General features: G+C 50.7%; 1 protein-coding gene across 1 annotated transcript in view; it reads left to right on the plus strand.

Annotated features, from left to right (window-relative positions):
* Positions 1–197: 197 nt before the first annotated feature.
* RHOBTB2 (Rho related BTB domain containing 2) overlaps positions 198–14,738 on the plus strand; it is an 18,816-nt gene continuing 4,275 nt past the window's right edge. Inside the window, exons 1-8 of the mRNA XM_006904393.3 lie at positions 198–341; positions 4,523–4,724; positions 5,400–5,503; positions 6,020–6,205; positions 6,879–7,900; positions 8,194–8,312; positions 10,421–10,571; positions 13,826–13,914. Coding sequence (XP_006904455.1) covers positions 4,533–4,724; positions 5,400–5,503; positions 6,020–6,205; positions 6,879–7,900; positions 8,194–8,312; positions 10,421–10,571; positions 13,826–13,914 — 1,863 coding nt within the window. The 5' untranslated portion in view covers positions 198–341; positions 4,523–4,532. The remainder of the gene's footprint in view (positions 342–4,522; positions 4,725–5,399; positions 5,504–6,019; positions 6,206–6,878; positions 7,901–8,193; positions 8,313–10,420; positions 10,572–13,825; positions 13,915–14,738) is intronic.

A 14,738-nucleotide genomic window follows, 5' to 3' on the forward strand; every position in this document is an offset into this window, starting at 1 on the left:
TTGGGCACCAGGGGCGCGGGGAGATGCTGATCCGGAAGAGGCGATGGCTGCAGTGGCGCGCACGCGGCCGCTCCCGGCCCGCCGTCCGGCCTGAGCTACTCCGTCTGAGTTTCTGATCTAACGCCCCCGGGCCCAGAGCTTGTAGCAGCAGCAGCGGCAACAGTAGCAGCAGAAACAGCAGCGGCAGCAGCAAAAGCAGCAGCAGCAGCGCAGCGCAGCGGTGCCGACATCGTCCTAACTTGCACGCGTGGAGTGACCCCAGACATTTCACTAAAATGAGCGTGCTTAGCAGGAAGAGATGTGTTCCTTACACTAGAAATCACCCCGTCACATGTAGTGGTGTAAGTAAATGATTAATTTCTATTATGGCCAGGTTGCAAGCAGTCTTTGGAAACGCGCCGCTTCACCCTCCTGTGCCCTCCCGGCTCTGCCCGCACCCCTCCGATCTACCCCTCCTAACTTCCCATCCGCTCTCGCTCTTCCCTGGGCTATAGCTTCGGCTGTTGGGGTCTCAGGGGGCAGGGGACTAACAACCTTTTCTGGGTTTTTCTAGGGAAAGGAAGATGACTCGACTGCCTTGGAGTTTCGAGGCCTTCCCCTTAAAATTTTTTTATTTTTATGTTGTGTGTGTGTGAAGAGCAGCGTGTCAGGAAAAAAGGTCCAGAGTGGTGGAAATGTTTCCGTTAGAAAACAATGGAATTTGGGTGCTTTGCTCCTGGTCCCAGAGATGTTTCTTTCAACCCAACTCCAAATGTAGTCTGTCTTTGCATCTGAGTTCTGGCCAACTTCTGGGAGAAATCCTTAGTATCGTTTTTTGGTGTATGAGAAGGCTTATTCTGTGTTAGGCTTGCATTTTTGTTAATATGACCATTCAAGATCCCTTTGGGCCTTGCCGTCCACTGGATCTGCAAGGAGTATTCATCTCTCCATCTTCCTCCATATTACAATGTCAGCGACTCTGGTAGGAGCCTCCTTTAAATTTGAAGGCCATCCTCTCTGCTCATCTCTTCCTGATTCTCCCTTCCTATCCATCCTCCTTAATTTTTACCTTCATTTTCATGATAGTCCACCCTTTCTCATTTTGTAAGGTGCGGGATGTGGGATATTGGTTGCTAGGAGACAAGCCAGGCTCCCAGGGAGATTCTGTTGTTTCCTTGACAACCAGACTAGGGCAGCCACAGATGAACAAGCCTCCTATCAGCTGTGGGAGGGAAAGGGGGGCTTTTCTGGGCTCTGCAAAGAGTGTGTGTAGGGGTGTGGGGGTGGAACTGGGAGCCCGTGAAGATTGTAGCTAATCTGGGCACACCTTGCTTTTTAGTCTGTCCTGAGTACAAAGAGCTGGGAGAGCAGTGGGCAAGAGGCTTTTTTTGTGGAGAGAACAGGGATCATGGGATAATGTAGGGAGGGAACATTTAGATGAGTCTGAGATCACTGAAGGATAGGAATGAATTGGGGGTTGTGACACCCAGGGACGGGTGGCAAGGAAGTCGTAGCTTATGGAGGTTACTCAGAAGTCTCAGAAAGCATGGGGATGAGGCAACTGTACAGAAAGGCCTAGAGTCATTGAAAGAGGGAGTGCCAGAAGGAAAGGGGAAATTGTGAAGCTCATTGAGTGGGTTGTATCATCGTACATCATCAATGATACCTAAAGTAGCAATATTTTAGAGCAAAAGTTACTGTTGGGTTGCCATGCTAGCCGCAGTATAGGATCCTTGTTTAAGACAGGCCTGATTAGACTAAGAGTTCTGCTGGCTTAATTAGGCCAGTCTGTATCTTAAAGAGAGATATAATTACATATATAGATATGTAATCTAGCATTATATAATCCCACATTACATAAGAAGGCAAAGACCTCCTTTCAGCCCAGCCTCTCTTGGCATGAATTCACCAAGGTTCAGGAGACTTTCTTCTAACCAAAGCCCTCAAACCCATTTTCCAGAAGAGCAGGCTGACACCTAGAGAAGTGAAGTAATTTGCCCTTTCCTAGATGTGACAATGACGTTTCTAGTCGGACAGTTGGGACAGGAGTGGAGGGAGCGAGAATGATAAAAATAGGGAGGAAGCGAAAGGATGAGCAGGGGAAGGATGAAGAGGGGCTGTCCAGCCTGAGCAGCACCCCCCAGGTCTGCTAGCTAAACTCACAGCACAGCGTGTGTCACTCTCCTACTTGGGTGCCTGTTGCCTACTTAACCTTAGAGGTGCATAAGGCAATTTGAACTCAAGTGTTTCTGACTCTCAATTCCATATTCTATACAGAGTTACACTATCTTTCCATTGCAAATGGTGAGGATCTCTGTGGTCGCCGTGGTCTGAAAAGGGAAACCGAGTCTCGAGGGGCTTGATAGAAATGTTGGAGAAAAAGCAGGAAGAGGAACTGCTGGGAAGTGTGTTGGTAGCCACAGCAATAGCACCACCTCCTTACGAAACTACGTCTCCTTGCTTATGCACTCGTGTGTGAGCATTTTAATCAAAACTTGCTGATCCAGGACCAGCGCTGCTCTGCTGTCTGGCACCCTCCCCACCATCAAGATGCTCCTGGACTTGAGAACTGATGCTCCTTCTCTGGGCCTTCTCATTTCCCTCTGCCTGCATACCAACATGCAATCTAAATTTGAGAAGGAACTTCTATTGGCCAGTCTAGTGGGTTTTTCTTTTATATCCTATATCTGTACGTATTTGTATTTGAGAGTCTATCTGTTTTGTTCTCCAATCAATAAAACAGAAACCACAACCCAGATGATTCTTCCCAGGGCCAACACATCTTCCCAGCTGCCTGACTTGAGACCAGGAACTGTCAAAGTCGGATTCCCAGTCCTTAGCTCAGGAGAGAGAGCAGGGAGGAGGCAGCATGTGGTTAGAATAACAGTTGCCTGCTGGGGAGGGTGAGGAGGGGTAGGGGAGGGAGAGGAATGATGCAGACGGTTACCCTGGAAACTGGGGAGGGACCTGCCATGAAGACCCTTGTTCAGGGTCCTGATTCTGTAAAATTCCAAGAAGTAGGAGGGGCTTGTCTCATTGAGAAGTCCTTGCTGCACTTTTTGCTTAGGTTGCTGAGATGCATCCACTTGCGCAAATCTCAGTTGCCATCGTTACTTGGATATTTTGGCTCTGCATTCTGGATGGCTCAGCAGTGAGGGTGCCCAGGCAGCCTCCAGGACTCTTCTGAGCTCACCCTCCCTTGGCCTAGGAAGGATTCCTTCAGGTTGCTCCAGCCCCCAGTGGACTTCATGCACATAGGGCATGTGAGCAGGGGCAGGCCAATGACCCTGGCCAAACCAAGGCCTAGTAATAATGCCTCCTAAGAATGCCTGCCTTGCCTTACCTTCCGAAGGTGCCAGTGGAGAGGCTGCAGGTGAAACCCCCTCAAGCCAAGGGCCCCCTCCCGGTGACGACTTTTTAAACACTGACATGACATTTGACTACAGAAAGTTCTTCCGATTGTTAATTTGAACCACCTCTCTCTGAGGGTGGACAAACCACTTCCTCTCTGCCCAACACAGAAGGAAACTAAGGCAAGCATTTGCCTAGAAATTCAGGCCAGTTTCGGACCCTGTGCTCCCTCCCAGCAACCTCATTACTCATGCAGCCAGTTTATCAGGGTCCTTTCAAGTGTCAGGTTCTCTGGGGGCTTTGGCCTGAGTGTGCTTCTCCCTAGGAATGGGAAATGCAGAGGGACCATAGCTCACTCGTCCTGAGGCTAGATGCAGGATGCTGGAAGGCAGGCCTGGGTAGGGCGTGGCAAGGCCCACTGGCCATGGAGCGTATTGTCACAGGCTCTAGTTACCCCACCTCCATCTCAAAATTAGGCCTGCCGCTGAGTGAGCTACACAGGCCACGTGATAGACCCAGAGGAGGGAGGGGAGGCTGGTGGGCTGCTCAGGTACATCCAGAAGCCTTCCTACCCAGAGAGTCTGAGAGGAAAAACTCTGACATCTCCATAAAGAAGGTGGCGGGGTGGCGGGGGAGGGTTGTAAATCCACAAGGGGAGGAGAGAGTTGAAAGTGGAGGCCAGGAGAGCTGCCACCCAGCTCTGACAATGCCATTAAATTTTAAAGTGGCCCTGCCCTCGGGCATGCTGGGAAGGGGTGGGGACCTGGCCCCATCTCTGCTTCTCTCAGCTGTTGTTCTGCTGCCACAGCCCTGCTGGCGGGAGGAGAGTGGATGATGAGTGAGCTTCCCAGGCAGACTCTCCTCTTTCTGGGAGAGAGGGCACAGGTCCTGGGTAGGCTCCGCCCGGGGTTCTCTCACAGGCCTCCCCCATCCAGAAGCCCAGCTGGAGGATGGTGGCAACAGAAGAGACGCTGGCGATCCCTCCAGTAGAAAGGTTCCTCTCAGCCTGAATGGGCTCCCAGCCCCTCAGGCCCCTGTGGAGCTACCGCCCAGAAAGCTGCCCACTCCTTTTTCTTCCTCTGCTCAAATGCTGGAAGAGGGGAGGTGGTTTCAGCCCGAGGAGAGCTCCTGGCCTTGGCCCGCTGGAATCAGGTATGTGAAGCTGTCTTGACCCTTCTCTCCTGTCCCTCAGGTCCCAATTAATGGATTCTGACATGGATTATGAAAGGCCAAACGTAGAGACCATCAAGTGCGTTGTGGTGGGGGACAACGCTGTGGGCAAGACCAGGCTCATCTGTGCCCGAGCTTGCAATGCCACCCTCACCCAGTACCAGCTGCTCGCCACTCACGTGCCCACGGTTTGGGCCATTGACCAGTATCGGGTATGCCAGGAGGTAAGGCTTCAAGGCTACTTGGCAGGTGGGTCCACACCACGTATCTGGGCTTCTTCTCAAGCCATAGCTTGGTGTCTCCAACCCTGGCCTGTGCTGGGCTCATGGGAGCCCTCTGGGGATGGAGAGGGCAGCTGAAGAGGAAGGAGCCTCTAGAGAGAGGGCCGAGGGGGGCCTATCCCAGAGTGTGTGTGTGTGTGTGGGGGGGGTCCTCCTACATTTGTGTTTTGCATGGCTGAGCTGGAGCCTGGAGCTCAGCGTCTTGTGCAATCACAACCCCAGGATTGGGGCGCACTAGCGGGTGGCGGGGGGAGCTTTGAAGAGATGAGAGCTGAGAGAAGGAAAGAAGCTGCCGGCTGATACCAAAAGGTCAGAGGCACATAAAGAGATGATTCACAGGTAAAGCTGGGAACAGGGGCAGGCTCCCGAGGGGATACCTTCTATAGCCGTGGTCTCTGCCCTCTTAGAGTCTCTTCCCTCGTGGCCAGGTTGGAGGCTGCATTCATTGTTAAGTCTACAGAGAAGGCACCTGGATAGCGTGTTGTGCAAGGCACGTAGTGGGAGTTGCTAGCTCTGTCCTTCCACACCGCCCTCCCCCATGATGCCTGGCACCCTCAGGAGTGAGCTGACACACAGGGGCCCCAAGAACTCCACACCCCACCCTCTCCTCCCCTACAGGTGCTGGAACGCTCCAGGGACGTGGTAGATGATGTCAGCGTCTCCCTCCGCCTCTGGGACACCTTTGGAGACCATCACAAAGACCGTCGCTTTGCTTATGGCAGGTAAGGAAGCCTCTGCTGCCTGCTTGGATCCAAGAAGTAGGTTTTCCCCCACTTTCCCAAGGAACGGAGCAACTCTGAAACATTTAAAGTGGGAGGAAGGAATGGGGCAGACAGCACTGGCCGACCCTCACGGGGGAGGCAGCCAGGCAGTGAGAGGAGCGAGTTTGGAGTCAGAAGGCCTGGTTTCAGGCCTAGCCCTGCTGCTGACTAGCTCTGTGATTTTAGGCAATTAGGGAAGCTATTCCAAGATGATTTCTCTCAGCCTCATGATGGTAAAAATGGTCATTTCTAACAAGATAGCTATGAGGTCAAAACGAGAGTCCTTAAAAGCTCTAAAATGTAAAGGTACAGGTAACTTAAATTGGAGGTACTATTATTATGTTTTGTCTAAGATCACGTTAGCAGATAATATGACAGATGTGGGACTGTCATGTAGGGGTGGGGTGGGTTTGCATGTTCTTCCTCGTTCCAGGGTCAGATAACTTCCCTACCCCTAACATCACTCTCTCACCTCAGGTCCGACGTGGTGGTTCTGTGTTTCTCCATTGCCAACCCTAATTCCCTCCACCATGTCAAGACCATGTGGTACCCAGAGATCAAGCACTTCTGCCCCCGAGCACCTGTCATCTTGGTGGGCTGCCAGCTGGACCTGCGCTATGCTGACCTGGAGGCTGTTAATAGGGCCAGGCGACCCTTGGCTAGGTAAGGGTGCTGGTCCCTAGGGCGAGGGGAGGAGGAAGACAGAGTGAGGGGTGTGTCTCCATGGCTCCCTGCTCGGCCCTGAGGGAATTCACTGAGCCTTATATCTCTCTATCCATTCGAAGCAAGCTCCCATAGGGAGCCAACAAAGGTGTTCATTCACTCCATCCATCCATCCATCCATCCATCCATCCATCCATCCATCCATCCATCTATCCATCTATTATACAATGTATGGGCGATACTGGACTAAGTACCGTGAGGAGAGAAGGAGAGAGGCAGTCTGTGGGAAAGGGACTTAAAATCTGCTGGGAGATGAACTTAATATGTGAATACGTTAAAAACCTACGTGGAACATTACAAGTTACTTGCCAAAGAGGTAGTTAGTGCCACCACTGCTCTGAGTAGGGGAGATTACCAGGGCCTGACAGATATGGAAAGCTTCCTGGAAGAAGAGGGGATTGGAGGTAGGCCTTGAAAAACTAGTGGGATTTGGTCAAAGGAGAAAGGGCAGAGATTCAGTGGAAGTGAGCAGGGCAGAGGTAGGGCCAGGGACACAAACCCTGAGCAGAGACCACCCCAGCCTGGTGAAGAGCAGGCAGGCTCTGGGGAGCTACCTCTCCTGCCCCCATCCTCCACCACCATGACCTTGCTTTCCACTTCTTGAACCTACCAGGCCCATTAAACCTAATGAGATCCTTCCGCCGGAGAAGGGCCGGGAGGTGGCCAAGGAGCTGGGCATCCCCTACTACGAGACCAGCGTGGTGGCCCAGTTCGGCATCAAGGACGTCTTCGACAACGCCATCCGCGCAGCGCTCATCTCCCGCCGCCACCTACAGTTCTGGAAGTCCCACCTCCGCAATGTGCAGCGGCCTCTGCTGCAGGCGCCCTTCCTGCCCCCCAAGCCCCCTCCGCCCATCATTGTGGTGCCCGATCCCCCCTCCAGCAGTGAGGAGTGCCCCGCCCACCTCCTGGAGGACCCGCTGTGCGCGGACGTCATCCTGGTGCTGCAGGACCGGGTGCGCATCTTTGCCCACAAGATCTACCTCTCCACCTCCTCCTCCAAGTTCTACGACCTGTTCCTCATGGACCTGAGTGAGGGGGAGCTGGGGGGCCCCTCGGGGCCAGGGGGCCCCCGCCCAGAGGACCATCGGGCTCACCCTGATCAACACCACCACCATCACCATCACCACCACCATGGCCGGGACTTCCTGCTTCGGGCCGCCAGCTTCGACGTGTGCGAGAGCGTCGAGGAGGCCGGGGGCTCGGGTCCCGCTGGGCTCCGGGCCTCGACCAGCGACGGGATCTTACGGGGCAACGGAACAGGGTACCTGCCCGGGAGGGGTCGCGTACTATCCTCCTGGAGCCGAGCTTTTGTGAGCATCCAGGAGGAGATGGCAGAAGATCCACTGACCTACAAATCCAGACTGATGGTGGTGGTAAAAATGGACGGCTCCATCCAGCCGGGGCCTTTCCGGGCTGTTCTCAAGTACCTGTACACAGGGGAGCTAGATGAGAACGAGCGGGACCTCATGCACATCGCCCACATCGCCGAGCTGCTCGAGGTCTTTGATCTGCGCATGATGGTGGCCAACATTCTCAACAACGAGGCCTTCATGAACCAGGAGATCACCAAGGCCTTCCACGTCCGCCGGACCAACCGGGTTAAGGAGTGCTTGGCAAAGGGCACCTTCTCAGGTAGGGAACGTGCTTGGGAACTGACGGCCAGAAGGCAGGGGAGTGCCCTCCCAGTAGCCTTAGGAGGAGGCCGGCTTGGTCCCATTAGCATTCCTGTCATCTGAGCTGCTGATGTCCTGGAGACATGGTGGCTCTGTTCCCGAAGCCCCCACCCTGACAGCGTGGCCGTGCAGCTCTCTCCAGCGTGTGGCTTCAGAAGGACATCTGTTGTCTGAGGGCAGTGTTGACCCTTGGGGTTGGTTGTCCCACATTCTTTCACCACATCTTCACGTGATGCCTCTTCCCCCTGACAGATGTGACTTTCATCTTGGATGATGGCACCATCAGCGCCCACAAGCCCCTGTTGATTTCCAGCTGTGACTGGATGGCTGCCATGTTTGGGGGACCATTTGTGGAGAGTTCCACGAGGGAGGTAAGGCTAGGATGGTGGGGGAGGGGACGGAGACCTACGCCCTGTGCTTTCTTGAGCACTGACTATGTGCTAACCAGTGAGTAAAGTTTATGAGATGGTTTTCGTAGCCGAAGATTTTACAATATACCAGGACAGGGGATTATAGTAACATCTTAACTTTATGGTTTGGAAAGCACTTTCAGTACATTATCTCAGATCATTCTCACACATGACTCATATATAGTGTAGTGTTCCCACTTTATACATAAGAAAAGTAAGGCCCTGAGAAGTTAATGACTTGTGCAAAGTTGTATAGTAGAAAAGAGAGGCTAGGACTTGAACTCAAGACCTCTGATTCCTTGGCTTTATACATTCTACTTTGGTTTCCCTCTGACTCATGTGAAATGACCAGAAACAAAGTTCAGTGTTTCTCAGACTGAACCCATCACGGTTTTAAAATGTGGGTTTTATTATTATTGAGGCATGGTGAAGCCAAAAGATCAGGAGAAAATCACCGTTGAGAGGATAGATTGTTATACTCACAGAGAGGGCATGCCTAGTAGGGGGAGCACACGGGGAGGCAAGAGACAGAGGGAGCAAGGGGAACTGTGAGCAACAGCCTTGGTTCTGGTTTCCAGCGGAAGGAACGGGGGTGGGTGGGTGGTGAGGCAGGTAAGGTTTAGCATTGGCTGGTATGGGTAATTTCGTGGGCTATGGGGCCTAGGGGCTGTCCCAAGTCATCTGGTGCCTGTTCCTGACATGATGGGGGCAGGTGGATAGTGGCCAGGATTGTGAAAGCTGAAAAAGAAGGTGGTGGGGATATGGGTTCTGGACTCGTTGGTTTGCGTACAGCTTGCAAGGGACTCTGTTATTATCCCTAGGTCCCTCCAGGGTCAGAAAGGCCCCAGATATCAAAGCATCAAAATATAGAAACTAAGAAGTGCTTTATATAACCACCTTTCCCTTTAATCGGGGAACTCACCTGTTCTTTCACTGATACTGTCATTTTCTCGGGCACAGAGAGTGGGAACAGAGTTGGAAGGGGCCTATCAGTGTGTCCTTAGAACTATACTCTTAAACCTGTTATCTCTTTTGCATCCTCCCAGCAAGCAGAGTCGCCCAGGCCATGCCCCTTGGTATTCTCCATCTTCTCTGAACTCCTGTAACATTAATTGTCCATCACTCAGCTTTGCAATTAATCGGGTACTACTTTGTGCCGCTGCTTAAATTGCTGAGTGTCCACACGCAGTTTTCCCAACTGATCTGTGATGTCTTTTGAAGGCAGCAACTAGGTCTTTATCTCTGCAAGTACCCCCTCAGCCAGCAATAGCCCCTTAGTACACTTAGTACACTCATCAAGTACCTGAATAACAAACTGGACTAAGAACAATGTAGCACAGTGTCCTATGACATGGAATAGGAATTTCCTAGGATTTCTGTGAAGGAAGTCCTTATGGAAGGAAGGCTAAGGGGAGGATTGAGATTTGAGTCGGTCTCTGATCCTTGAAGAAGAAGTGGGCTTGGAATATACGAATGGGAGACTAGGAACTCTCTGAAGCCCCAGGGGCTGGCGAGCCCTGGGCACTTCTCAGTACCAGGGAAGCAGCTTCAAAGCACTAGGTGATTCCTAGTGCAGCCTGAGAGCCTTGCATCTGATGAGAAAGCAATTTTTACAGCAGCGCTGCTCCGAGGAGATCCCGGAAGCCCAAAGCATCAGCTTTGAGCAGCCAGAGAGAAGCCAGCTGGTGCTCGCTCGTGCTCTCTGTATCCCGCTTGTGCTACTCCCTGCAGGGCCAGGAGGGCTGGGTATAGGTTTTGGTGACCTGAAGGATGCCTTTGAGCATCCTCCAAGCCCGAATGGCTTTGAAAAGATGCCAGTGAGAGAGTCCAGGTCCTTCTAAAAGCTGTTAGAGCCATGCTCACTGGTGCTGCCAGCAGATGGGCACAGTGCAGGTTGTGGCTCTGGAAGACAGGCCTTCAGGGGGCTTCTGAGCAGGTACAGGGGCAGCACAGGCATGGCCACCTGTCGCAGGGAGACCAGCCGTGTGGGCCAGGACCTTTGAGTTTCTCAGAACTGAGTGACTCTTCCCCTAACACCAGACCTCACTGCTCTTTTCCACCCCCGGCAGGTGGTCTTTCCTCACACTAGCAAGAGCTGCATGCGGGCAGTGCTGGAGTACCTGTACACCGGCATGTTCACCTCCAGCCCCGACCTGGACGACATGAAGCTCATCATCCTGGCCAACCGCCTCTGCCTGCCGCACCTGGTTGCCCTCACAGGTGACTAACCGGAGCGCTCAGATCTCCCCAGGGGAGAAGTCAGGGGAACCCCCAGGAGTGGTTACTTCTCCTCACACCTGTCTCCTCCTCGGGGACAGACCGCTAGCACTAAGGGACCCGTTTATGTAAAGAGAAGCATGTTGATGCGTATTGGGGGTTGGGCGAGGACACAGATGTAAAGAAGTATGTATGAGAAAAATGTTCTGATGGAGTGAGTCACTGGTAGGCCATCTCCAGAGGTGATTTCAGCCCAGCAAAGTGGCCTCCAATAGGCGATAGTGTCGACGTTCTTATTGGCTCGCTTCACTCGGGCAAGCCTATGAAGTCCAAGAGAATAGAACGCACTTCCACATTTCTGTCCTTCGGTTCTTCTTTTCCTCCTTGTCCTTCTTTCTTTCCTTTTTCTTCTGCTTTTCCTTCTCCGCCTCCTTCTCTTCCACCTTCACTTTCTCTTTCTTCTCCCAGAGACAGGCAGCAAATACTGACCTGCCACTCCTAGTTCCCGGAGCTCAGCTTTTAGAAGGGACCAACCCCAGAGGCCCTCGGCGTGGAGCTGGGACTGAAGCGAGAGGGAGACCAGGCTGCGGGCCGTCGGGCCTAAGGGGCTGGAGAGAGAAATGGTGCCATTGCATGAAGGGAGTCTGGGGCCAGGGATGCAGGCAGACAGCGGCTGTTGATGTTAGAAGCGGCATTTGTGTGGTGCTGGTATTAACATTGGTACCTGTACTGATGTTGGTACTGGGGTTATATTCTTGGGCAGGTTGGGTGGCAGAGAGCAGGACCTCTGATTTGGAGGTCAGGGAGGCACCCAGTGTCAGAGCTGCTGGGGCCCTGGGCAGCTGGTCAAGTTTGGGACTCGGGTATGAGGGAAATAGCAATCTTATGATGAGAAACAGTTATGAGGTGGGGCTTAGTCATAGGAAGAAGGCAGAAATCATTGATCAGAACCGGAATATTAAGAGCTGAGCCTGCAGAGGAAGTCCAGGGACCCCAGCTGGGGACGCAGGGGGCGTTAGGACAGGGAGCAAGAGAGGCTTCTAAAGATCATAGCCTAACAGTATGTCATCCACGCTGACCATGGAAAATGATGTGGTGTTTCTAAAGCACATAAAACTGTCCAAACTCTTAGACGAGGTAATTCAGCTTTAGAAAGACTATCTCCAGAGAAATGACCGAAAGGAAAAAAATGTATAAAGATGCTTCTATAAGTTGGTTTCATCATGGCAGGCAATTAGAGACAAGTCAATAGGGACCACTGGTTAAGCACACATGGGTAATTTTCACAAGGTAGCCATTAAAAATGTTAGACGGCATGGCTGCACAGAAAGGCACACAGAAAATAACACCGAATGACTTTTCCCGTAGAATGGTCCATGCTAGAAAACATGTACAAAAATGTGTTGTATGCATACCTTGTCAAGGAGCAGCAGAAAATGCCGAGTATGGGATAATTGGTGATGCTTTATGTTTGGTGATATGCTTTCTCAAGTTATTAATTCAAGCTCAAAACTTTTTTTGTTAAATGAAACACAAATACATGAAACATATGTTCAGTTTAGTGAATTATTATAAAGCAAAATGACTCATATCAGGAGCTAAAACCTTCCACACCAGAAGCCGTCCACCTGTCCGTCCCAATCATAGCCCTTTCCTCCTCCCCAGAAGTTTCCACTCTGCCTATTACTCTTTTTCTGGGTACTTTTTATGACTTCACTTCCTTACTCTTCTTCATAGTTCTATCATTCAAATGTGCATCCATAAACGCTATAGCACGGTTTTATTTTTTATACATCTTTTAAGTTTCTTTTAATCTATAAGTACCTTGTTCATTCAAAAAAAGAAAGTTTTTCCCTTGCATTTTATTTGTTGGAAGAAATCCACTGATCTTGAAAATCTAGATTCTTGCTGATTGCATTTCTATAGCGTACCATATTTCCTGTAAACTGGTCATTGGATCTAGAGGCTAGATCAAAAAAAAAGAGGCTAGATCAGATTCACATTTAATTTTCTTTTGGTAAGACAACTTTAGAACAGAAACTTTTGTTTCTGTTTTTTCATCAAGAAACATAAATTGTCTGCTTTTTTCTCTTCTTATTATGTTATCAACCATTGATAACAACCATTGAGTTTCATTGTCTGGATCCATTAATTTATTAGATGCTGTGGAATGGTAATATTCCAGTTCAATCATTCTTTCTTTATTTATCTGTTGGAGTACTTCTAAAAAAGAGAGACGCTTCCCCTCACCTACTTTTTGGTTACCCAGTGGTACAATTCATACAGGAAAAGTAGGTTAATTCTTGATTCTTTTCTTTTATTTACCAGTTTTCAAGATAATTTGTTTCCTATCATCCTTTGAGGGTGACCAGTTAGTTCTTTTTATTTTTAAGTATTATTATGAACTCTTAGATTTGAACATACTCGATTGTTTTTAAATAATTGCAACGACCCTTATCGAAGCTCAAATACTGTAGTGAACCTTTAGCCAGAAGAGGTCTCTTCACGTCGGCTCCAGAGTCTCAGAGCTTCTGACAAGATAAGATGTTCCGGGCTCGTCTCATTCATTTCCTGCCCCAGACCTGGAATCAGCCATTCCCTCCGCAGTCCGGGTTTCTGATAACTGGAAATGGTATTTCAAGGCTGTAGTCTGTGCGCTAGGGATGCTCGTTGCTACCGCGATGGCTGTTGTTGCTAGGTCTTTCCTGTGGGCTGAGCTGGGAAATATAGTTATATTTTTAAAGATTAAATCTCTCAGGAGTTTATACTGATACAGTTAAAATTCAGGACAAAGAGCACTTACTTCTTTAATATAAATGCTTTAACTTTAACTTTATTACACGATTTGTAATAAAATTTAAATTAATACAAACAACGGAGTTTAATCTATAGTTCTGATTTGTCGTTCTCAGCAAACCTGAGACTTCATATCCTCTCTCGGCAGTGTTGGTGGCTGATTCCACTGGTGGCTTTCACTCTACGTGTATCGGACTGTTTGGTGCAACATATGTAGCTAGAACAATCCTCTTTGATGGGTCTAATGTCCTCCTCCACTTCCCACCCCACTCCACTCCCCCTAATCCCAGTTTCCTCACTGGTGGGAGCAGACTTAAATCACCTGTGGCCTTTCCTGGCTTGTTGGGACTTGCCCTTGGTTCTGATCTCCCTTTGCCCTGCAGCGGGCGCCTGGGGTGTAAGTGAGTGCTTGTCCATTCATGTGGTTCTTCAGCTGATTCCTAGCTGTGTGTGTGTCACAGAGCAGTACACAGTGACCGGGCTGATGGAAGCAACTCAGATGATGGTGGATATTGACGGGGACGTCCTTGTGTTCCTGGAACTGGCTCAGGTATGATGGCAGAAGAAGGAATCTCTCCAATAGTCTCAACTCTGGGCTCTCTCTGCCTATTGACAGCGAATGGGGAGGGACTGGAACTGGAGGTGGTGAGTAGAGAGGGACCCATTGTCAGACTCAGTTCCTCGACTGGGCAAAGCCCACCTCATCCTCCGGGCCAGAGAATACACCGTGACATGCCAAGAGGACAGGCTGGTTGTGGGGAATGGGACTAACATTTCAGGTAACAATAGGGCAGGGGAAGGAACCCCAGTCTCATAGGTAGACATGGTTGCTACCTGCATGACATCATTTAAGGGACATTAAAGACTCTCCATCTAATATCAATTCCCCACTCCTTATTCCCATACAAACTAGCAAAATCTCCCACACCAGCCCTGAGAGTGTCAGAAATTCTACCACTACAGATGAGTTGATGGAGTTAAAGCATGGCAGATTTGAGGCTTGCAGACACACCTGGGCAAGTCAGTTCTAAGCTTAGTTGTCAGCACCTTAGAGCAGACTGCTTCTGCCCCTGATGGTGAGGAGAAGAACATCATCTGGGGTAAGATCTGAGGAGGGCGGATGCAGTAGGAAGCCACTACAAAGGGCGAGGGATTTTCGTAGATGCTGGGACAGGACAGAGGCGAGGTGATGATGGTAGCGGTGGCACCAAGAGCCAGTCGAGCGCGGTGTCCTCACAGCGTTGTGTGGGTGTGTCTCTTGAGGTAGGCTCTTTCTGAATGCAGAGTCTTTGTCCACCCACACTGATGCTTTAGCTCTGATGGCAACCATAGCTGTATATGCTGACCCCACCCTGAGGTCCCAGGACAGACGCT

The sequence above is a fragment of the Pteropus alecto genome, unplaced genomic scaffold (genome assembly GCF_000325575.1).
Source record: "Pteropus alecto unplaced genomic scaffold, ASM32557v1 scaffold160, whole genome shotgun sequence".
In the NCBI taxonomy this organism is placed as follows: Eukaryota; Metazoa; Chordata; class Mammalia; order Chiroptera; family Pteropodidae; genus Pteropus; species Pteropus alecto.